The sequence below is a fragment of the Fusarium oxysporum genome, chromosome I (assembly GCF_013085055.1).
Source record: "Fusarium oxysporum Fo47 chromosome I, complete sequence".
In the NCBI taxonomy this organism is placed as follows: domain Eukaryota; kingdom Fungi; phylum Ascomycota; class Sordariomycetes; order Hypocreales; family Nectriaceae; genus Fusarium; species Fusarium oxysporum.
Genome location: NC_072840.1, coordinates 2,339,443 through 2,361,973, shown reverse-complemented (window position 1 = coordinate 2,361,973; position 22,531 = coordinate 2,339,443). Strand labels below are relative to the sequence as shown.

Sequence of the window (22,531 nt, the reverse complement as noted above, 5' to 3'; positions counted from 1 at the left end):
GATTTTCTCATGGAAGAAATCATGAAGATAAGAGTCACAATGTTATTAACGAATCATAGAATAAGTAAGTATCTTTAATGAGAAAAGCAAATCTGATGATACATTGCCATTGGGAAAACTCTTTTCATTCTTAAATTTTTTTATACATCCTGGCGTTGTGTTCAACATTTGCTGAGGTTTCGATTGGCCATTGAATTCTGTGTTGTCCGTCCACTATTTTACCTACAAACTTACGACTCGAAACATATGGCTCACTACTTACATCAACACCTTGGGCGCGAAATTTACGACAATGACTTCCAACTCCGATGCTCCGCCTTCGGCGGCCACAGAGGCCGTCTTGGTCAAGTCCGAGGAGATGCCTGCTGATGCTCAGAAGGTCGAGGAGTTGGACTTCAACAAGTTCAAAGGCCCCATCACTGCGGAGAATCTCTTCGAGGGCATGCGTCACATGGGCTTCCAAGCGTCTTCTATGTGTGAGGCCGTGAGGATCATCAATGATATGGTGCGTTTCGATTCAGAAACTCTATACTAGAGTTTCAAACTCTGAAAGGCACACCACCTTGGCTAACAACTGGTAGCGTGCATGGAAAGACCCGGAGACGGGGGATAAGACCACAATTTTCTTGGGATATACTTCCAACCTCATCTCATCAGGCCTTCGTGGTGTCCTCCGTTGGCTTGTCGAGCATAACCACGTTTCATGTATCGTCACCACGGCTGGTGGCATCGAAGAGGATTTCATCAAGTGCCTTGGTGACACATATGTTGGTTCCTTCAGTACCCCTGGAGCCGAACTCCGCCGCAAGGGTCTCAACCGCATTGGAAACCTCGTTGTTCCTAATGCGAACTACTGCGCCTTCGAAGACTGGGTCGTCCCCATTCTCGACAAGATGCTTGAGGAGCAGGAGGCTAGTAAAGGCACTGAGGAAGAGATCAACTGGACGCCATCCAAGGTGATCCATCGTCTAGGTAAGGAGATCAATGATGAGCGATCCGTCTATTACTGGGCATACAAGAACAATATTCCAGTGTTCTGCCCTGCCATCACTGACGGAAGCCTCGGCGACATGCTCTATTTCCATACTTTTAAGTCCTCGCCCCTTCAACTGAAGATCGATCTGGTTGAAGATATCCGACGCATCAACACCATTGCTGTCCGAGCCAAGCGGGCCGGTATGATCATTCTGGGTGGTGGTATCATCAAGCACCACATTGCCAATGCATGCTTGATGCGCAATGGCGCCGAGTCGGCGGTTTACATCAACACAGCACAAGAATTTGATGGCAGTGATGCAGGTGCTAGACCAGATGAGGCTGTATCGTGGGGCAAAATCAAGATTGGAGCTGATAATGTGAAAGTAAGTCGACACGTCTCTTCTACTCCTGCTAGCCACTGACCATTCACAAGGTATACATGGAGGCAACAGCATGTTTCCCCTTTATTGTGGCAAACACATTTGCAAAGGATATTGGAAAGTCTGACAAATAGAAAACAAAAGAATAGAACGCAAAAGTATGTCAAATAAAGTGTATTACAGGTGCGGACAACATGTGATCATCCGTCACCGCAAAGACATAATTGACAAAACACCGATATTGCTCCAAAGAACTCCAAAGCAGACATGAAAGCAACCGATTTAGATACAATCAGGCCCCTGGTCACTATTAATGTGGAAAGACCCTAACGCCGAAATCGCCTTTTGTGAGTGTAAATGCAAGCCCATGTGCCTAGGTAGTTGCCTTCGTTTCTTCGTGGCCGTTTCTAGGATTCAATATCAACTCTAGCCTTTTTTGCTGGAGGCTCGTCGGTGTCGGCCATATCTTGCCCCTGCTCCGAATCATAGGCACTGGATGTCTTCTTAGCTAAATCTTGGGCCTGTTGGGCTTCTTGGGCAGCTCGTCGTTCGGCCTTTTCTTTCTCGATCTGACCACGAGGTCGATATCGTCGTTTGTTTCTCTGTCGACGCTCTTCTTTGAGCCTGGCAACCTCTGCTTCTTCTTCCTGTTGGCGGTGGATCGCATCGAGGTCAATAATCTCCCGCCCCATACTCTCGACGACCATCCGCCCTTCGTCTAGCCTAGGCCAAGGGTTGAGAACTCCCCCCTTTCTTGTCATCAGCCAGTCCACGACATCGAAGCCATCAACGGTCCCATCATCGCGTTGAACAGCCATACATCCTTCATGCCAGAGGGCGATCTCTTGGCGTGTAGGTCGCTCCCTAGGGCAAGGCGGGAAATGGGCGGGGAGGGAAGGAGTTTCCGGGCCTCCAGGGCTTTCCTTGCCACTCTGCGAATCGTCGCTGCCACGTCTTTCTGGGGATCGATTTTTCGGGATTGGAAGCAGACCGTTGGTATTGACTGTTGGAGAGATAGTTGATGAACGATCGTCATCGCAAGTGTCCTTAACTGGGGTGAGAGGGGTACTTTCTTGCACATACGGCTCTCGGGCATCATCAGACGAGTGGGGAGGAGAATTCATCTCGGGGGGCGATGTCACAACATCTTCTGCGGGTTCGATGGACAACTGAGGTCTAGGCACAGCCCGTGAACCTAAAAGTAAGAGTTAAGGGAAGGAATCACGAGTTGCAGCATCAGAAAGCATCAGACTCACCAGGTCGGAGACCGAAGTCTCGTTGGACGGCGTCTCGACGAATACTCATGATATAGTGCTGTGTTTGGAAACACGGGCACGACGTTTCCTGGATAGATCAAATATTCACTGCGACCGATGAAAGCTGATGGGATCATAAGAGGCGGTGAAAGGCGAGTTGTGATGAACGCGAATGCTCTCGTGATTTTGAGAAAATGTGAGAGGAAGAAAAAAGTTTATGTTATTGATAGTAAGAGAAGTGATGTGACAGGGAAGGTCAAGAATGTATGTGAATGAATCAGGACGCGTTTGGTACCAAAGGTAAAGTTGACGACTTCCATTTTCTATCACTGGCAGAAACTGCGAGTCTGCCTCTACGCCCCTAACGCCAACAGTACCAACCGCCTGAGCACCACTGGAGATTCAGACGTATTCAGAGAAACCCTCAGACTTCCCCGATACTCTGCTTAAACTGTTTCAAAGCAGAATTCCATTCAGCTGTTCCGTCCGTCTCCGCCCAAGTAGCAACTTTCTCGATACCTTCAAGATCATCCTTCATGTGATTTTCAGTCGTTGTTCCATCCAGAACCGTTACGCCTTCGAGCCCCAAGACCAGAGAATAGTACGCAGCTACCTCGGAAATTCCAGCCTTCTCTGCGACCATCTTAACTGGCTTGGTAGCAGCGAGCCTGGGGTTGGCGCTGAAAGTCCAGAATGACTGGAAAGCAATTCCTTGCTCTCGACAGTAGGCTCTGAGATCTACCTCGAAGCTGGTATCAGGGTAGAAGCGGTTCTGGACAACACTTGGTTTAACAGTGACAGCATCGTTGAGTGCTTTAAGGATCGGAAGTGTCGTGTTAGAGATGCCTAGGTTGCGGATCTTGTGAGGCACGTATGTCTCCAGAGTCTTCCACGCAGTGATAGTTTCCTCGAGAGTTCGCAGGGGGCTATGCAAAAGCACGCTGTCAAAGTAAGGTTCCTCGCCTTCAACGGTGAAGTAAGTCAATGATGACTGAATAGATTGGTGAATCTTATCCACAAGCGGTGCATTAAAATCATAAGGTGCATTTTCATCTTGGTTCCCTGGAGGTGAGAACTTTGTTTGAAGCTGAGGACAGGTCAGTGCCTAGTTTGTTCATGTATATGGTGACGGAACCTACAAAGAGTCCTTCACGTTTAATGAGGCCCTCCTTGATAGCTCTTTGCACACCCTCCCCAACGCCCTTCTCATTGTAATGCTTGGGTTGTCCTGCTGTATCGACTCCGCGAAAGCCGTGCTTGAGAGCGAAATAAACAAGATCTGCTGATCTGTCCTTTTTCCACGCTGTGCCATAGACCAGCTTTGGCATGGCAGTGGATGAGCCCTTGAGGGTGAGGTCTTTGGCTAGTTTGGCTGCCATTTTTTAAAAAGTACCGCTGAAAGGTGAGGATAAGATGGAGTTGACTATATATAAGTACTCAATTGGTTTGTTGGTGTTGATAGAACACAGAAACTGGGAGAGACAGTGCTAGAGGGGTGTTTGAAATGTGAAGAGGTGGAGTTTGGAGATAGTTTAAGCTGGTGATGCTGGTCAATTACGCCATGTTGAGCCTCAAACCACCTGTACATGGCGTCAATTTCAACGGCCAACACATGACTAGACAGCCAATCATTGACTGCAAACATTGAGGGTTCCCCGCGCATAGACATGCAGTATTTGGCTGAGAGATCCATGGATGCGGCCGTCTAACTAAGCCGATGCCTTCATAAACCAATAAACTTCAAGCTGAGCGTGAGACAACGCTGAGCTATTCAAACACAGTTGGAGAAAGTGTACAGTAGATTCGTGTTCGGCGAACATTGAGAATATGTTGATGTGGAAATTAGCCGGGCATAACAAGATCATGTAAGTCAATTCATAGTTAACGTCGATATTCTCGTCTTCAACCCCCACGTCGACGCGGGGTTGAGGAATCACAACCAATGGACAGTATCAAGTGCAAGTATTCACGATCAATGAGTCACGCCGTTGAAATGAACAGTGCTCTATTGATCGGCGATCTTACAAGATAGCTGTTGCTCAGAGTTGTTCCTAAAGCTGTCTAGTATAGGACAACGGGCCGTATTTCCGGATATGCCAAGTGAATTCAATTCTGCATCTCTCCACAAACCGCCATGGACATAATTGGATTGGATTGGATCTGGCAATTGCCCCGCCATAGCTCTGAGGGGTCGAAGCGCATCAAGATATGTAACGTCACTTGAGTTGTTGACTTTGAGGATACTTATTAACCTCCTCTTTTCAACGTCTTGGTCCTTTGCGTGACATATCAACTTCATCGCCAATCAATTGTAATTATGGCTCCCTACACTGCTAAATGGGGCATCTTGGCTACCGGTGGCATCGCTGAGTGTGAGTTCAGCTCTGCAACACGGTGAACAAGGCACTAAACTCCCATCATAGGCTTCACTAAGGATATTCTTACAGATCCTGCCGCTCGCGATGTCAACGATGTACAGCATGAGATTGTCGCCGTTGCCTCATCCAGCTCCGTCGACCGTGCGCGCGACTTTATCAAGAAGATTGATGGCCCCTCATCCGCTGCTGTCTACGGCTCCTACGCTGAGCTAGTCGCCGACCCAAACGTTGACATCATCTATGTTGCTACACCTCACAGCCACCACTTCCAGAATGCTATGCTAGCCCTCGAGGCTGGCAAGAATGTTCTCTGTGAAAAGGCACTCACTGTTACTGCTGCACAGACCAAGAAGCTGTATGAGGTCGCCAAGTCCAAGAACCTCTTCTTTATGGAGGCTGTCTGGACACGATACTTCCCTCTCAGTATCAAAATTCGAGAGTTGATCCAGTCTGGTGCCATTGGTACTGTTTATCGCACATTCGGTAAGAAGAATGCCTGCCGAAGTTATACGATAAAGCTGACTCCTCCTATAGCCGACCTCTCGTTCAACAAGAATACTGATAGCCAAGATCTTGACTTTCCTGATTCCAACCGCATGGTCAATCCTGATCTTGCAGGCGGTGCTTTGCTCGACCTCGGCATCTACTCCTTGACCTGGGTCTTCCAATCTCTCTATCATGTTCAGCCCGAGGCCGAAAAGGAGGCTCCAAAGGTTGTAGCCTCCATCAACAAGTATCGCACAGGTGCCGACGAGTCCACGAGTATCATCTGTCAGTTCCCTAAGCACAACTCTGTCGGTATTGCGACTACCTCATTGCGCATCGCCACCGACGTCGATGGTCTCTACACTGGTGGCCCCGCGATCCGTATCCAGGGCTCTAAGGGGGAAATTCAGGTTACTGGTCCTGCGTTCCGGCCAACCGAGTACAAGGTGATCAAGTCGGACGCGAATGGCAAGGTGGAAGTAGTGAACTGCCCAATTCCTACAGATCCTAAGCGCAACAACTGGGGCCACGGTATGTTCTGGGAGGCGGATGAGTGTGCACGTTGCCTACGAGATGGCAAGAAGGAGAGTGCTTCAATGCCTTGGTCAGAGAGTATAGTCATCATGGAGGTCATGGACAGCGCACTCAAGCAGGGCGGTGTGTCCTACCCCGATCTCATCACCACTGATGTCTTCGATCCCAACAGTCCTCTCAATACTGGCAAAAAATGAAGATATGACGTGTAATGCTGGACATAATCCTAGAATTCATGATGAAATAAAAGTTCGAGGATATGCAGGGATAATCACAGCATTGAGCTGTACCACGCACCTGCGTCAATGCGTCGAGTGACATGTGAACTCTAACCACTTGCATAAGATGCGTACTACATGCATCGTCAGAGGTCAACAATCCTGGCGCTATAGGCGGGTGCTTGAGATTAACGGTTCGTGTCGAAAGTGACATGACAGGGGAAGACCCTTGGGTTTCAAAAGCAATCACCAACACCTGACGACTCTGCTTTGACCGGATGACAAAGAATAAAGCAAGAGAGGAAAATTGGCGCCTAGCGGATTTATTCCACTCCATGTTGCATTGGCCCCTGGTGCAAATCCAAGGATGATCATCCAAGCCAAGACACCAATTTACACGCTCCTCTGCTGAAGCACAAGTTCGAGACTCGAGTCTCAGCTTATGATGACGTGCAGCGTACTTTTCAAGCGAGCGGGAGCACCCATGCCCACAGCTCACAACCCCTGGCATGAACGGCTTATTATCAATCGTTGAAGATTATCCCAGCCGTGTATGCCCAACTTGACATGGGAGGGGGGTGCAGAAGATGCCCGAAATGTGTTCCATAAGCAAGGCAAGGACTTGTTGGTTCCTAATGACCGAGTGGTGGAGGATTCGCGTCGTGTGAATGGGGCGATGAGATGTGAAGACGAGTGATGGATGCAATGTGAGAGAGATGAGATTGTGGGGTCCACGATATAAAGACACCGTCTGAACAAGGTATCTTTACCCTGAAAAGAAGCTTTGACTGATGAGGCCTGGAGGCGGATCCGAGGTGTTCGTGACAAGGGGCCTCAAAATCTAACAAGGGATATAAGAGAGGGGTTTTTTTTTTTTTTTTTTTTTTCATATGTAATTTAATCTTGATCGCAACACTTCAATCCTTGACTGAACCAACTGACTGCATTGTATTTTATGGTGTAAGAATCATCAACTTGGCACTCAGCCACCAATATACAGTACTCGCACGGGGCAATGGTTGGTTTGGTCTCACTACTAACCTAGCAAATCAATAAGCCAGGTACCTAAAGTTACTTGAATCATCAGAGACATTTATTAGTATGAGCCATTATTCATGACTGACGACCGTTGTATAAGGTAGTAATGGAGTGAACATGTTCCTTCAAGCCACAAGACGAAGACGGAGCCGCCCTAAAACATGACTCCACTAAATACTACTAGTACCTTACGGTAGATAATCGCAGACCACACCCACTAATCTAATTACCCCAGTCGAGCCCAGCCCAACACAACCCAGACCAGGGCATTCACTCACTACTTGAATATTGAAGAAATTAGTTAGCATCACAAGAAACACAACCAACCAACTCAATCATAACCTCATCTCTCAACGCTCAGACGCAACAACTTCGCACCCCCTCTCTCCCTCTCTAAGTCATCTCAGATACATCCGAGAGACAAGGAAGATTATACTCCACAAGGCGCCCTGTAAAGAACCTGCACGGAACCTTTCATCGTCTTCATCATGGCAAGTGCTTCATCGGCCACGCCGGCTGGAGATCAAGATGACAGGCCACTCCGGCAACCCAGCTCTCAGGCACAAACCAACCAGACATCGGCCCCCACAGAGTCAGAGTCCTTCTCACAATCTGCAGCGGAGGAGGCGCCAGAGACATACGAGGCCACCCACGTTCACGCAGTCTACGAAGCCATCGCACCGCACTTCTCGGCCACCCGCCATAAGCCCTGGCCTCGGGTTGCCAGCTTCTTGCTATCTCAACCGCCCGGTAGTCTCGGCCTCGATGTGGGCTGCGGCAACGGCAAGTATCTACGTGTCAACCCATCTGTACATCTACTTGGCTCCGACCGGAGTCCAGCTCTCGTCCAGCTCGCCCGGACTGAGCTGAGACGGCCGCGGGAAGACGGTGTTGAGCATGATCCTAGAGTATCTGATGTAGATGTTGCTGTCGCCGATGGCTTCGCGCTTCCTTATCGCAACGGAGCCGCTGACTTTGTTATCTGCATCGCTGTTGTGCACCATATGTCGACACGCGAGAGAAGACAAGCCGCCATTGCTGAGTTACTGGCACTCGTAACTCCCAAAGCCGGCCGTGTGCTTGTCTACGTGTGGGCTCTGGAGCAGGCGTCAAGCCGTCGCGGGTGGGACGCGAGCAGTGACCAGGATCGCCTGGTGTCATGGGTGATGCGGAAGCCAAAGGGTCAAGAACCCGGAGGCACGTTCCAGCGCTACTACCACCTGTACAAGGAGGGTGAGCTCGAGGAGGATGTCAAGGCGGCTGGGGGCATCGTTGTAGAGACCGGCTACGAGAAGGATAACTGGTGGGTGGTATGTAGTCGACCGTCGTGAGACCTCATCAACGGTAACCTGAGGCGCAAGGCAAGATCTTATGGGCGTTACAAAAAAAAAAAAAAACTTCGGATACCTTATGCATATGGTTACCAACCTTGACAGGAATCTTTCACCGATATTTACGCTACATGTTTCGCTCTTGTCCAACCATGGAAGAGTACTTGGCCGTCTTCAGGCTGGTAATATATTCAAGATATTGCTCAACTAAGGTAACAACGCTAACTGTACAATCCATCTACACCGATATCTTCTCTATCACATCTCCATATGTGTCTATCAATGGGAAAAGGGATACTAAACAGGTAAAATGCAAACGCTGTGCAACAAAACAACACTGTCTCTCTTTCAACTCCAGTTTCCTGAGGTCATCCTTGACCTCACCCTTTCTGATGCTTCCATTGCTAGGTCCTCAAACAACCAGTATCCATTGCCATGCAGATGCCTCTGGTCAATGCAAATTGTGATACAAAAACATAAACATAATAAAAAAGACAATTCAAAGAACCGAAATGAGAAGAAAAAACACACCAATGGTTTCCCCAACAAGATTTTCTTTACATTAAGTCATGTCCACATTCCATCCTGTCCAATCCATTCCGTTCCGTCGTTAAAACCCATATGCTATTGTGTTCCTGGGTATGCTTCAATCAGACCCGAAGGCAATAGATTGCCGATAAGTTAAAAAATGTTGTTCTGTTCCTGTCCGTGTAGTTATGCAACCCCGTGTTCTTAACACCATCATAATAAGTCGTACATTCTTTACCGCACTTAATAACCCAAAAATTGTCGCCTTATGAGACGAGATGCAAGACAAATGTCCTGGAAGACTCAAGGATCACTCATCAAGCGCTCATATAGTACAGTTGCCTCAACCATGGCAGGCTATGTAATTCGGCGCCGCTGGTTCGCCTCGTGCGGATATTCATCTGGGGAAGCTCTTCGTTTGGACCCGGCCGATTCCATCGAGTAACCGGCGAGTGTTGAATACAGAGGGCCCTGACCTACCCCGGTTATAGGTCCCATGTTAGGCACTGCAGCAGGTGTACTATAGGGGCTGACTCCTCCAGTAAGTTCAGCAACCCCAGGAAGCATACCAGCCGTCCGAGGTGGTGGCTGGTTCTGGATCGGGGCCAAACCTGGCCCTGGTACATACTGAGCTTCAGCAGGATCTGGAACCATGGACAAAGGAGGCGGCGGAGGAATCGACTCTCGGCGGGGAACCATAGTTCGGCTGCTGGCAGGCATTGGTGGAGGTCTGTTGTACACAACTCGAGGCGATGGTGCTCCAAGATCGCGAGGCATGCTTACTTGGGGCTGCGAGTGGATGTGGCTGCGTGAGGGGGAGCTCCTGTGACTGTTGTTTCCCTCGACATTGACTGCAGCTAGAGAGAAAGGGATAACGCCTGCACGTCTAGCCATATCTGCCTCACCAAGCTGCCAATGCATGGCCTCTGCTGCTCGCCAGGGCACTGCCATCTCTTCTGCAACTTTTGCCCACATTTCTGGTTTGAACCTGAAGTCTTGTCAGTATGTTTCCTAAAAGACCAATTGCTTACGCCACCCCTTACCTCTCGTAAAGTCTGGCCAGTTTATTCTTGCGCTCTTCGTCCCATTCACTCCGTCTTTCGAGGTAGTTCTGGTAGTGTAGGCGGCAGCTGATGGCACTCCTGCCAGGCAGACGCTTTGAGATATCCTCCCACTTCATATTGCGTCCTCGAAGCTCGATGATAAGGGTATCTTCCTCCGGTGACCACTTGCTCTGCTTCTTCACGGGTGGCTGATCTGTAGCATGGGGGTGCATGCCGCGTCTTCCAGACATCTGTGTCGAAGCTACCTGCGGTGGTGGCGCCACATGCGCAACAGGCCGTGGTGGAGCTGGCGATGCCTTAGGAGGAAATGGCTGATAAGTGGGAGCTGGAACAGGCTGGGTCTGGTGAAGCGGCGAGACAGGAGCCTCATGAGATCCAGATGCCTTCAGAAGAGCAGCAAAGTCTAACGCGACAGTCTGACCATCCAGTCTTCCCGCGTATGGACCGTTAGCATATGAGCGAGGCGTACGCCCCCGCTCAAGACGGTCTTCTACACCCACGATGGATGGCGGTAACTCTGCCCGCAAGAGGCAGAGTGGGGACTCGCTCTTGAGTTGGGCCAGCTCGGCGACTTTTTCTGGTTGTGTTGGCGAAGAAATGTCTGTTGCAGCGGCTCCGAGAAGCCTGGTGCTGCTTAAAAGCGTTGTATATCGGGTGTCACGAAATCCCTATGTTTCTTTCCACTGTACAGATGGTTGAGTCGGCTGGAGGTGCGTGAACTATGTTCGTGAGATCGAGGTGAGGTAATTAGTTTGCTCCTTGAAACCTCCGGGAATGAAGTCACTTGTGTTGATGTCGCCCTTAGTGTCTATAAGTCTTGAAGTGTAGTAATGGAGGCCTTCTCGTATTGACTGATGCGTAGTGGTGGGCAGCTGGGTTAGGTATCGATACAGTTGGGCTCTGTCAGGTACCGGGTTGCCACAAAGATGCAAAAGGAGAAAGAACTGTCTCGGGAGGCAACAGTGATGGCTGTTCAGATCATAAAGCGTGGCTCCAAGACGTTGATGGGCAGATGGCAATGTGATTGGTGATGTCCAGGGTTCTCTTCAGCCAATGGATGCAAATAGGATGATATGGTGAGGCAGAGCAAGGCGTGGGGCGCCAATCGAGGTAAATGAGGCCAAGGTAAGGCTTGTTATCTCAGAAGCTGTTATCGAAAGCCGTGGGGAGAGTAGAGAATAGATGAGATGGCAATAGGTAGGAGGCAAAAAGAAGATCTTCGAGGGTCCTTCACTTTGAGTAAGAGAAAACTCGGTCAGATCTTCCGCTGGGCCCCTACTAACTTAGTATAACCTCCAGGAGATGTTACTTATGCGCAGGATATGGACCCACGTTACGGACCGCCTTGCTTCTTCCTCTTCCTATTCTTGTTGTTAGTCTTGACCGAGGTCCAGACAGTAGAACCGGAGGTGGATGAGAACCCAAGCTGAATAAGGCCAAGAAGTGGACTCTGGAACAATCGAAAAAGAAAAGAAAGTTGAGCCCGGAGAATATTATTAGACTCAAGGTCCAAAAGAACTTGTCGGGTCGAAAAGAGGCGACGCAGTAACAACGTAACGGTGTGGGGAGAGGAAGATGCAGTGAGGAAATCAGGGTCTGATTGCATCTCCACGAAACGGTGAACATGGTGTGTCTTAACAGGAAGCCTGACCTATAATGTACATATGTGACGAAGAAACCCGTCAAGAAGCACGAGCTTGAACGAACAGGATGGTCTAGGAGCAGGCATCGAGGAGCATGGGGAGGGGTGTCGGCAGCAATATCGCGATGACAGGGGTATCTGAAGGCGTGTCTATCGACGAAGATGAAGAAGTAAGGTGAGTGGAGTCGATGCGTTTGGTAATAAGGCAGAGGACATCAACGGGCCGGGGATAAACGTTGGAGAAGCATCGCATTGCTGGCTATGCGGTTGGTGTTAGTCGCTGGGTGTTGGTTCTGTGCTTCCAATGTCTCCATCTTTTCCTAGAGATACCCAGGCGAGGAGGGCCTAGTGTGAGAACATGAAAATGACACTGAGAAAGGATGAAGCAGAAAAAGAAAATACAGGTTGAGTCAATACAATGCAGAGCGCATCATGCTCAATGAGCTGGCCCAATACGAACCTGCAAAGTGAGGTTATCCTGAGTTCCGTCTTAATCAAGTTGTCTTCCGACCAACCCACTGTTACTACAGAAGCCATAACATGGTTTGCCATGCCATGCGATTCCATGCCACTATGGCCTCAGCATCACTGTCGAGACAACCATCCGCAATGACCAAACCGATCTGGCACCTGTCATAGTTGAGACCGGGGTTATAGCTCAACACCATCTTTTGCTGCGCGGATGAACTGCTGTATAACGGCGCACACCGCAATGCTCTTGTCTCTCATCGCCTTGCACAGCCGCGGCCTTGTCTGGCTGGTCCTGTTTTGTCACCACTGACTTGCCTTGCCTTGGCTGAGAGGGGTGTTGGCGTCTAATCTTCGTCTCCAGCTTTGAGGCTAGATGCGTCGGCTGCACGCCCCCCCTGGCTCTACACCAACTCATCATGGACTCCCCTCTGGTCCACGTTGCTGCGATCTTCGCATGGGGGAGTTGCCGGGTCCGGTTTTCTTTGTTCGTCTTTGAGTTAACAAGGGTATTGAATATTTAACTTGGACTCTGAAGGGCTCGAATAACAAAGATCGAGTTCCTTCATTCAATTGTTTTCATGAGATGGTGCAGTTGATAAATTTGGGGGCAAAAATAGATTGAAAGAAAGCAATGGCACATAGTCCACCATTGGTATCAGTGCCTTCATTCATTCTAAGGTGGCTGTCAACTTGATATACAATAGCACGTGGCCACAGTGGAAAGAACAAAATCGGAGCAGCAGCAACATCACAATCATGTATACGTCTCATACAAATGTTGTCTTCCATGTCCGCAGAACTAATAAAAAATATATATAAAAAAATAAAAATAAAAAAAGAATTCTCTAATTAGGGTGTGCCAGATGCATGCACTTCCAATACCAGATGTCTAGCACTCAATGTCAAGAAATGCCACGAAGCTTTGCATAAAATGTCATCGGTACGAACTACGGATGCCAAGAGATCCATCGTCTCGGTCAGAGTGATTCAAAACTATACGCCAGACTGACCCTCCTACAGAAATTTAGTTCCCTTAAAGAACATGAGGCCCTCTGTGTTTTAAGCCACCCGTTTGGGTACGTCTTATGCCCAAGTCTCTGATGTTGTAAGCTCGCATGTGAAGGGAGGCCCAAGTCTTGGAATTTGAATCTTGGGCATGGATGTCTTGAATTCTGTAGTTGCGGCATAAACCCCGTCCTCTCGCATATCGGGCTCCCGAAAGTCAAACAAGATGGCAGCGACATAGCTCAATATGGTAGCCCATGCACACATGTGAGTCGAGACACCACAGAGACCATTGAATTGACGCCTCAACCGGTATGTCCACTGGCAGCCAAGGGTTCGCAGGAACCACCTAGTTCGAGACAGTTAGCTCAGTCAATCACATCGCGGCATTCCGTGACAGTCATCATGCCAGGGTAGCCCCCGTAAGGCTTGATTAGGCTTGGCCCAAGTTCGCTGTAGAGGTTGGGCAATACTTGAGTCGAAGCTTACGATAGGTAGACTGGAACGTGAGTGTTCAGATTTGAACAAACTATACTCGAAGCACCACCGAGGATAGAACGAGGTTCGGCTTTTCTGTGCTTGTTTGCGAAGACTGTATGGTTGTGTCTCTCGGGCGAACTATGGTTGGGTATCAAAATTAAGTGGCGATTTGCTTATTGAAGTGTGACCGCTTCAACATATCCTCTATCAAACCTCCTAGAGTTGATGGATTCACAATATTGATTGATGACGAAGTAGGCGTTAAGTAATCGGCGAACCTCGATGGGCGCTGGACATTGCGGTACCAGAAACTTACCGCAAGATGCCAGCCTCACCCATGTATCACAGCCTGCCCAGCTCAGCACGCTCAACCAGGCAGGCCTAGGCGCTAACAGCCAACCAGCCAGCGTCAGCTTCAGCGTCAGCGCGCAGTGGTCGATGGGGTATGATCCTCCGCGGGGAGCTGAATGCTAGGATCGAGTCTGAACTGTTTGAGAAGAGGTCTGCGCTTGTGCTAATTAAAGTGTAGTGGAGATGGTGCCAATGGAAGCTCATCATGTTTGCGGCTGCGCTCGGCTCCCTGTACTTCCGTACTACCTAATTTCATAACGAATGGATTCCAACTGTTGTTGGAATATGTATGTATTGGAATATGAACAACGAATTGCAGACATCACATATTAACTGCCATATTGAGTTAGCACTGGATTCTATCCTCAGTGTTCCGTTCCTAACAGAAGTTTTTCTGCTTTCCCGGGCAGGCCTCTGACCATAGAGGTTTCCGATGTTGGTCCTTTCCATTTCTTCTGACCGCATTTGTACCTTCCTTGTTACAGGACGGGAAGGCACTAGCCGGCGGCTCTTTTTATCGACATGGAGGTCGTCCATCCAACAAGAGGACTTCATCCTTTCGTTTCATACCTTTCATTAAAAAAAAGCCTGAATATTACAAGTGGCCAAACTTGCCCAATGCATGTTTCAGCGGTGATCCTTTCAGGGCATCATCCACAAACCTCTTCTGCTCTCGAAGAGACGACGCGAAGACCATTGCGGTTAGAAAAGAACCAGACCCAGATTCCAGAGTGAGTTGACATCTGCCAAACCCCTTGCAAGTCGAACTAACACCAAGTCATGACTGGCAGCTCAGCCCAGCATAATTCGACCACACCTTCTTTCACCACCGACTCAAGCTTTGCCTCAGTTGGATAATAGCTCAAGCTTCGAGCACGAGCCTAACGACTGTCTGTGCGTTGCTCCCGCACCAGACACAAGCGCTTTCAATACATACACGGATAGTGTTGGTACACACACGCCACCTGAGCATTTGGTCTCTCGCACGACTGACCCCTTCGTCCAAGATTCCTCTGGTTGTACTGGCGTTTGTTCAAATGCTGCTAGTAGACCGATATACAAATCGAGGCCCGGCCCGAGCTATTGATATGGCCAGCCGAAACATTCGGCAATGCAATTGGTGGAGTACTTCATTTACAGGCCAACCATTCTGCAGTTGCATCTGGAGACTTGAGGCTGGTTGTTGGATGTCTATATCTTTGCTTTACCAGCCACAAAGTTTCCTGCTCAGAGTCAACCACAGTCCTTTTTTTTTTTCTTTCACGACGCTCCATCCCGTCTTTCTTCACGGGTCATCGTTTGCTCCACGTAGCTTCCGCTAACAAATGCCCGCCGGGAATATCCTGGGAAGTGATGAATTATGACGGTGAACTGGCGGTCAGTAAAGAAGGTCCAAGAAAAGAGGCTTGTCTAGAGAGGTGCGACACGGCCAAATACATACCTACCCGGCTTAATGTTGGGGGTTGATACATGTTGCCAACTTACACTGATATCGATACTGGGCAGCTAAGAACCAATTCATCGTTGGGTTCAAGGGCTACGCCTTGGTACTTACGAGTCGCTGAGCACACATCATGCGACCGCTTGATGTTCTTCATGCACGTTGTTGTGTCCAGGCACCAGATGATGGCTTGAAGTCTGAGGATGCATGCACGCGCGCAAGCTGAACAGGCAACTTGGGCATTGGATGCCAGCAACAATGCCTAAGCGATGGACGAAAGACTTTTCTTTGCATGGCAGGCAAGATAGATTGTTGAAGCATTCGATCCTTTTCCGAAGTTGCGCAGCCCCGGACACTCAAATGGCTGGTTGACACTTGATCAATCACGAGCACAATGGCGCCCATATCAGCTCCATCAATATGAACGCGCCGTTGAAGATTGGCCAGCATTTTTACTTGGAGTCACCAATCTGAAGTGGGGAACTTGGGCGATGTTAGAGATGGCGTTACACGAAAAACCGTTGTTGTTAGTGTGAGTCTACATGATGTAACAGTATCGAACTGGCCCCGCAGGCCACTCAGGTCGAATATGGCCATCATCATCGCCAATAACAAAATTGATTCCTGCTATGCCCGATGGGCTGAGTGTTGCGATCTTGCAAGTCATCATAGGTCCTCGTCCTATAGTAAGGCTTAGATTTCGAGCCCTTCTGAGAGTGCCACGTCGTGTCCCTCCCGCAGCCAGATAACTTCTAGCAAGGATTGGTTTCCACCTCGATGGACGTTGTGAACTTGTGACCGCCACAAGGCCTCCACCTCGATGAAGAATTTTTCCCTTTCTTACTTCCATCTGCAGGCGATTACGATATCATGCTGTCTCTATTGGGCTAAACTGTCGTTCCTCTAGACTCAAATCACCGCTGCCAACTCTTTACATATGTTCTTAAGCTACAGGGATGGTGTGGAGACAGAACTAGATCTACAGTCCAGGATCTTGAGAGGGCATGCTATGTAGATGCCAGCCATTTCTCAGCATCAGGAACAACGAAGCAGTTGGGTTCGTGTTCTACCCTCAAGCGACTGGATATGACGATGACTGGCATGAAGTGCCAGTGTCTGAAACACAACCGAGCCAAGATATTGTCTGTTTGGGACAAATCCTCACGGCAAAGTCGGTAATAGAGCTACACTTGGGCAACTGATCTACTTCACATTACTGTCGATGCGCGACCAAAGCAAATATTTTCCAATCAACCTTGATTGTCCTCCTCTCCATTCAATGTTTCACGCTTTTCCATCGGAGTGAAGAGCCTTTGGAAAGAGAGAGGAAAACATTGGTATTTGGTGGAGGTCCAGCCGCGCTAGTTTCCCCAATTTCTTCCATACACATTTGGAGAATGATAGATGTGGCATTGCGGGTGCCGCTCGAACAGGCCCTGAAGCCCACTTCCTACGACGAACCAAGGCCGAGTCCTATGTCAAGTAAGCTGCGGCGCATGTGTATGTCGTTCCTTCAGCCATTATCCAGCCTGTCGGTGGGCTAGCTTACCGCCAAGGCTGGAATGACTGGATGTCTCAAAGGGTCTCCCTCACAGCACGCTGCTAGTGTTCCTGCGGGGACTGGACACGGAGTCGGTAAACAGATCCACGAACGGGGATATCCTGGATCTTAGATTCGTCTAGTTTGCCCACTATATTGCTAAAATCTGAGACCCAATACCCTTCTATGAAGGCAAAAGAATAGACAAGGTTTGTCTGTTTGTGCCTGACATATCGAGCACACGATTATGGAAGAATGCGACGAGGAGAAGTTGAACAATACCCACGTCCTTTGCGCGCGTCATTTGCCTCGCTTGGCTAACAAGAATCGAGCGTGCGGAGATTCAATGATTGGATACCTGGCCTAGCTGTGATGGACATAATAGACAGGCCCGATTTGCTACAAAATGCACACTCCTCGTGGACAGACAAGAGGATTGGCCATGTTTGATGACTATAATAGGTACCACCAGGTAAGTCAAGGTTGTTTCAAGAGATATCTTGAATTGGAAACAGAGCCAGGCGCCAGGCCAAATACAGTGAACAGTTCCTATAGAAGTCATGTCTTCTAAATCAACCCCCACTCCAACAACTAACATGATTCTTGTGTTTTTTTTTAGCGGTGAGTCGCTCATCGCTTACCATAGATATACTCAAATTTTCGAGATTGAGCCTTGGGCAAGGTCTACCCTTGACGTCAGAACGCCGCGTGGCTCAGAATAGACCAAGCCTGAGACCTGAACAGATTGTGCATGAGTGGACTCGACAAACTCACTTCACCAGCCCTTGGGCACGGGCACATCGGCTTACCCTATGAACACCTTCATGTGCGAGTAGCTACTTGTCTAGCTTGCATCTACTCATATTACCATACCATCTTGGAGGGACACTAACAGAGGTCACTCGTAACAATGTCCGGACCGGTTCGGATAGGGCAAACTGGCAATTGGGTGACGAAATCGAAGTGCTGCAAAATATTTGCAGGAGCAAAAATCCCGATTTAACCAGTAGGTCAGAGAGCCTTTGCTGCGAACCCTTGGTGGGTGGTATGTGACGTGTCATGAGTGGCATGGAATAGACGTCAGGGTCAAGCGTTTCATCCCGTCAAACTCCCAGCTGTTTGTCACGGCTTCTTGCATACGAAGTCTGGCACAAATCAGATCCTAGCGCATCTCGTGGAGTAAGTCGTCCTAGTACAGGTAAGCTTGTTGCCGTATTTGCTCCAGCGAGGCACTGTCAGCCCTATACTGTGGTTCTTGTAAGTGAAAGGTCTAATATACAAGACGGCATGGTTGGTAAGTGAAGACGCGTATATATTATCTGGCTTACAGATGTATGCTTAAACAAGGGAAACTGCAGGAAGCTGCAATGACCATGAGCTTCGCGCTCGGACCTCGATTGCAGCGGACGAGCATTATTCCAGGGTTGTTGGGGCGCAGCGAGTGCTGAGTTGTCCCATCACCAACCACTCGATGGCAGTACGATTCCCGTCATCATCAATGTCTCTAGACTTCGAGTACTATCATGTGCCAGGGAAACTATATCAAACGGGTTGGAGGGTATACCAGGGGTTGCGGCTGCCAGGATCAACGAGACTGCCGACAACCCATGATTTCCCGATGACTGCGAGCCGCGCACCGGTCTTTCTCATGTAACACCAGTATCTGATGTACATCGGGCGTGGCAGCGGGTAGCATCGCCTGCAGAAATGATATGGGGATGATCCATGTTGGCGATTTATTCCGCGAGGGATAATGTAGGGCATGCAGGATAGCAGTATCTACTCAGAGCTAGTGCATCATGACGGCGGCGGAACACCGTGCGGTCATGGAACATAGATGTCACTATCGCACGAAGATTTGGACGTCAGGTCCGGGGGAGCCTCCTCGCGACACCTCCTGCAGTGCAAGAAGCCGGCATAAATCTTTGTTCGGGTGCTGCCAGACGGACGGGACCGCGCGGAGCTCCGACAAAACGCCGTCCGGGTCAATGGCTGACGAGCGTGGCCGGTCCGGTCGACGGCAACAACACCGAATTCATCACAAAGAGTTAGTGCGGAATGCAAGGAACCGGCCTGAATTGGGTGGCTTGTTGTCGATTACAAGTTTCAACCAAAGTGGTAATAAGCGGGCAGATGAGCGCTTTGACGATATCGAGACTTTCGAATATGCCGGTCGTTTATTCATATCTGAGCTAATGCCGCTCATGGAGGTTTGAGCAGCTTGTGGTATATGGCTGAGCCCTACTAGTGGTCTCTGTTGATCAGATCATGGCAGGGTATCATATCTTGAGGCCTAGTCGAATATCCATCTCAGATCCTTCCCGCCATTCAGCCGGTCGACAATCTACGTGAGGTAGCCTAGCAACGTAGAATCTGCTGCCGTGCTCTTGTGAGTGGACTTCAGACAGACATGCACATGCAGGTTTCGCTTGGACTTCATGCGTGGAGAGACAAAAGGAAACTGGAGGTATTCGTGACATGGCATTATGAAGGCCACTCCAAATTAGGAACATATTGCGATATTTCGCAGATGTTCAAGCCAAGACGAACATCAATTGCTTTTTTTCCCTCATGTTGACGGCAGCTGATGAGTTACACACCAGATTTGATAATGCATGCCTGTGCTGAATCCCTCCAATTTCCATCTTGGGTAGGGATGCTTGTTCAAGATGAAGCAAGTTGCTTTTGGCTGAAAGCTCAAGAACCACGCCTGACCTATCATGGCATGCCAAGGACTAACCAACGATATGGCATGTAGGGAACTAGGTACAATGCATGCAGGTAATCATGTTCGCACTAATGAGTTACCGTATGTACATACGATTACAGTAATATTGGGACCTGTTGATGATGAAGTTGACGTCGTTGCCGCCTCAGATCTAAACGGACCAATCCCGTCTCTATTTCAAAAGTTGAACCCCCCCGCCAGCGGCCTAAGGCGGGAAATGTAAATGATATATGATATTAGGTGCTTTTGCATTCTGCATTGCGCAAGCCCTGAGTTCCGGCAGAGGCTGTCTTCTGGTTCGAAGTGCTTCTTTTAGTTTTTTTGTTTTGCTTTTTGTATGTTTTTTATTTTTTTTATTCTTTTCCGCCCTTGCTTTTGCATCCTCCTTGATGCTAGTTACCCTTTAGCACATAAGCTGGTGTTTCTCGAACCCTGGACTGCATAATCATAACCCCACCACACTCACTCAAGTTCGATCACTGTCATCGTTTCTCACCTAACATAGGCAAAGCTCAGCTCTTTTCTTCCTTGGAAATACCACTTTGACCCGTGGAATTCGGTTCTCATTTTGCTCTACCTAATCCTGAGAGCGGCGTAGGCGTCTCGCAAGTACCTCATTCTTTGACCGCCCCTCCAAAGCAAAGCAAAGACAAGCGTCTCAGCCAAACACACACCGAGATATTCCCCGCCTAGGTCAATCCATCCATCCATCCAGACTTTCTGTCAGCCATGGCCGACGTTCCGCTCGTTGTTATCTCAGAATTCGCGCAGTCAGAGCGTCGCATTACACCGTCATGGTCCATCTCCCAACTCAAGGGCAAGCTTGAGACTGTCACTGGTGTTCCGCCCTCTTGCCAACGGCTCTCCCTCAAGCCCACAGCTGGCGCAGAGGCTATCGCTATTGAGGCGCCTAACGAAGACGACACCCACTTGTCCAACTTTCCCCTGGCCCCGTATGCAGAGCTTCATGTAAGTCAGAGTGCATCATAGCACGGCCTCTCATTTATTAGCTACTTTCCCATGTCATGTGCCTTGGCCGAGATATTCTCGCTGCCCTTCACTCTTCTGTCTGCGGTGTTGCTGTCAACGACTTTTCAAGGTTCCCAGGTCCATGCTATTCACCGGTGCTGAGCTGGCATTTGAGAAGTGTGGCGAGGGGGGGGCCGAGCGGGAGAGGCGGTGGGAGTTGAGCTGTTGCGTATGTGCGCGCGTTCAGGGACCAGAGGATCGTCACTCTTTTAGTGGTGCCACCATAGACTTTTTTTACCCTCCAATACTTTGGATAAGGCTGACAGGGATCCAACCTGGTAGGTAATTGACACACGACCTGCGGCCTCTCGGATCAACTTGAATGACACCTCGGGCGTCGACAAATATGTCATGCCCGAAGAAGAGTACGAGAAAAAGACGGACTCGGTCCTAGCCTGGAAGAAGGCTCAGAAGTTAGGCCGTTTCGACCCAGATGCTCCCAGCCACGAAGAGGCCAAGCTGCAGGCTCTTGACCGCGAGGTTGCCACGCGGGGCATTGCTGTCGGCCGACGGTGTCGCGTTGGCGGTGAGGATACTCGACGCGGTGTCATCCAGTACGTCGGTGAGGTCAAGGAGATCCCCGGCGGTCTCGGTTCATGGGTGGGAGTCCAGCTCGATGAGCCCGTTGGCAAGAATGACGGTAGCATCGCTGGTACTCGATACTGGGGCGAGCCCTCTGAGCTCAAGCATGGTGTCTTTGTGAGGCCGGAGCGGGTTGAGGTGGGCGATTTCCCTGCTCTCGACGACTTGGAAGATATGGAGGAGATTTAGACGTCTCGAGTGTGAACAGCTCGATGGTCTAGGGCTGGTGGTTCTCTGTTGAGTAAACATTGATATCTACAGCGAACGGTGTACCTGGTGGTTGTAATTAGAGCCAGGCTCTGTGGGAAGCCTACCCTCCAAAGTACTTTCAACCGGGAGTAATTTTATCATAGCCGGAGCCTGGCAACTTGGTCGTGCAAGGCCATCAGGTCTGCCGGCTTTACAAAACACGGATACACAAATCAGTCACCAAACCGAGATCTCACAAGCCAGATCTTCCCGTCCACTTTGTGAAACACGTGAATTGGCATCCCAAGATCTATTATCATAGATTCCCGGCCCCTGCGTAAGATCTCTCCGTCGTACGCGGCGGCCATCTGGTCTCCCCTGCATCTCTTGAGTAACGCGATTCCCGATCCGTGAAATCTTGCAGCAACGGCTCGGCAACTTTATTCCAACAACAATAGCTATTATATAGCTGTTCTTGTATATCCAGAGTGAGCTTAAGAGTGGCCGAGAAACTGTTGCGGTTATTTGAGGTGATATAGTTGTTGAGTTGTGCTGGATTAGAAGACCACGATTGTGTTATATGGTGCAGGGTGGGTATCAGATTATGAAATGCTAACAGGTATATACACTTCCTCAGTAGCATATATACACTACATTTGTGAGTAACTAACTTGTGTCATACTGAACTCTTACAGCTAGCTTCAATGGTAATAGTTGCATCTCTCCTGTGCCTTGCTATTTCAGGAGGTTACCATGGCACCACGGAAAAGCTGGGCGTCCTTTTCATCTTTTCGCCGATACTATGTTTCTATTACAAAAGATCGCGCCTGCATAGGTCATCTCTAATTGGACCCAACTACCGATCGGAAATAGTATATGACC

The 22,531-nt window shown here is 49.3% G+C and overlaps 8 protein-coding genes across 8 annotated transcripts; 4 read left to right on the top strand and 4 right to left on the bottom strand.

The window, feature by feature from the left end:
* Positions 1 to 47: 47 nt before the first annotated feature.
* On the top strand, positions 48 to 1,695 carry FOBCDRAFT_211064 (Deoxyhypusine synthase). Its single transcript, XM_031181468.3, has 3 exons — positions 48 to 505; positions 582 to 1,361; positions 1,412 to 1,695. Exons 1-3 carry the CDS (start codon positions 293 to 295, stop codon positions 1,490 to 1,492), a joined length of 1,074 nt encoding a protein of 357 aa, XP_031042236.2. The 5' UTR covers positions 48 to 292; the 3' UTR covers positions 1,493 to 1,695.
* A 41-nt stretch (positions 1,696 to 1,736) lies between these two features.
* FOBCDRAFT_255387 (uncharacterized protein) lies at positions 1,737 to 2,663 on the bottom strand (the record flags this gene model as incomplete). The annotated part of the gene is made up of 2 exons (XM_059611164.1): positions 1,737 to 2,553; positions 2,615 to 2,663. 2 exons carry the CDS (start codon positions 2,661 to 2,663, stop codon positions 1,766 to 1,768), a joined length of 837 nt encoding a protein of 278 aa, XP_059466572.1. The 3' UTR covers positions 1,737 to 1,765.
* A 5-nt stretch (positions 2,664 to 2,668) lies between these two features.
* On the bottom strand, positions 2,669 to 4,165 carry FOBCDRAFT_211059 (NADP-dependent oxidoreductase domain-containing protein). The gene is made up of 2 exons (XM_054702748.2): positions 3,754 to 4,165; positions 2,669 to 3,701 (listed from the first exon to the last, which is right to left on the bottom strand). Exons 1-2 carry the CDS (start codon positions 3,991 to 3,993, stop codon positions 3,039 to 3,041), a joined length of 903 nt encoding a protein of 300 aa, XP_054558723.2. The 5' UTR covers positions 3,994 to 4,165; the 3' UTR covers positions 2,669 to 3,038.
* Positions 4,166 to 4,836: 671 nt separating this feature from the next.
* FOBCDRAFT_211057 (uncharacterized protein) lies at positions 4,837 to 6,297 on the top strand. The gene is made up of 2 exons (XM_059609321.1): positions 4,837 to 4,986; positions 5,038 to 6,297. Exons 1-2 carry the CDS (start codon positions 4,932 to 4,934, stop codon positions 6,207 to 6,209), a joined length of 1,227 nt encoding a protein of 408 aa, XP_059463811.1. The 5' UTR covers positions 4,837 to 4,931; the 3' UTR covers positions 6,210 to 6,297.
* Positions 6,298 to 7,245: 948 nt separating this feature from the next.
* Positions 7,246 to 8,599, top strand: FOBCDRAFT_235308 (tRNA (carboxymethyluridine(34)-5-O)-methyltransferase; the record flags this gene model as incomplete). The annotated part of the gene is made up of 2 exons (XM_031181464.3): positions 7,246 to 7,257; positions 7,895 to 8,599. 2 exons carry the CDS (start codon positions 7,246 to 7,248, stop codon positions 8,597 to 8,599), a joined length of 717 nt encoding a protein of 238 aa, XP_031042232.2.
* Positions 8,600 to 9,384: 785 nt separating this feature from the next.
* On the bottom strand, positions 9,385 to 10,556 carry FOBCDRAFT_2842 (uncharacterized protein). Its single transcript, XM_054702747.2, has 2 exons — positions 10,171 to 10,556; positions 9,385 to 10,115 (listed from the first exon to the last, which is right to left on the bottom strand). The coding sequence occupies exons 1-2, from the start codon at positions 10,419 to 10,421 to the stop codon at positions 9,485 to 9,487; spliced, it is 882 nt and encodes a 293-aa protein (XP_054558722.2). The 5' UTR covers positions 10,422 to 10,556; the 3' UTR covers positions 9,385 to 9,484.
* A 2,606-nt stretch (positions 10,557 to 13,162) lies between these two features.
* FOBCDRAFT_255382 (uncharacterized protein) lies at positions 13,163 to 14,128 on the bottom strand (the record flags this gene model as incomplete). Its single annotated transcript, XM_059611163.1, has 3 exons — positions 13,163 to 13,658; positions 13,799 to 13,927; positions 14,106 to 14,128. The coding sequence occupies 3 exons, from the start codon at positions 14,126 to 14,128 to the stop codon at positions 13,388 to 13,390; spliced, it is 423 nt and encodes a 140-aa protein (XP_059466571.1). The 3' UTR covers positions 13,163 to 13,387.
* Positions 14,129 to 20,188: 6,060 nt separating this feature from the next.
* On the top strand, positions 20,189 to 21,899 carry FOBCDRAFT_211046 (CAP Gly-rich domain-containing protein). Its single transcript, XM_031181458.3, has 2 exons — positions 20,189 to 20,818; positions 21,161 to 21,899. The coding sequence occupies exons 1-2, from the start codon at positions 20,579 to 20,581 to the stop codon at positions 21,647 to 21,649; spliced, it is 729 nt and encodes a 242-aa protein (XP_031042226.1). The 5' UTR covers positions 20,189 to 20,578; the 3' UTR covers positions 21,650 to 21,899.
* The last annotated feature ends 632 nt before the right edge of the window (positions 21,900 to 22,531 follow it).

What these genes read in the sequence shown, in the direction of transcription:
- FOBCDRAFT_211046 (XM_031181458.3), top strand. Translation starts at nt 20,579, where the DNA reads ATGGCCGACGTTCCGCTCGTTGTTATCTCAGAATTCGCGCAGTCAGAG. An exon ending in CCCCGTATGCAGAGCTTCAT is followed by an intron (nt 20,819 to 21,160) that starts GTAAGTCAGAGT and finishes CCAACCTGGTAG; the next exon opens with GTAATTGACACACGACCTGC.
- FOBCDRAFT_211057 (XM_059609321.1), top strand. Translation starts at nt 4,932, where the DNA reads ATGGCTCCCTACACTGCTAAATGGGGCATCTTGGCTACCGGTGGCATC. An exon ending in TACCGGTGGCATCGCTGAGT is followed by an intron (nt 4,987 to 5,037) that starts GTGAGTTCAGCT and finishes CTCCCATCATAG; the next exon opens with GCTTCACTAAGGATATTCTT.
- FOBCDRAFT_2842 (XM_054702747.2), bottom strand. Translation starts at nt 10,421, where the DNA reads ATGTCTGGAAGACGCGGCATGCACCCCCATGCTACAGATCAGCCACCC. An exon ending in CTGGCCAGACTTTACGAGAG is followed by an intron (nt 10,116 to 10,170) that starts GTAAGGGGTGGC and finishes ACAAGACTTCAG; the next exon opens with GTTCAAACCAGAAATGTGGG.
- FOBCDRAFT_211059 (XM_054702748.2), bottom strand. Translation starts at nt 3,993, where the DNA reads ATGGCAGCCAAACTAGCCAAAGACCTCACCCTCAAGGGCTCATCCACT. An exon ending in TTAAACGTGAAGGACTCTTT is followed by an intron (nt 3,702 to 3,753) that starts GTAGGTTCCGTC and finishes ACCTGTCCTCAG; the next exon opens with CTTCAAACAAAGTTCTCACC.
- FOBCDRAFT_211064 (XM_031181468.3), top strand. Translation starts at nt 293, where the DNA reads ATGACTTCCAACTCCGATGCTCCGCCTTCGGCGGCCACAGAGGCCGTC. An exon ending in TGAGGATCATCAATGATATG is followed by an intron (nt 506 to 581) that starts GTGCGTTTCGAT and finishes AACAACTGGTAG; the next exon opens with CGTGCATGGAAAGACCCGGA. An exon ending in TTGGAGCTGATAATGTGAAA is followed by an intron (nt 1,362 to 1,411) that starts GTAAGTCGACAC and finishes ACCATTCACAAG; the next exon opens with GTATACATGGAGGCAACAGC.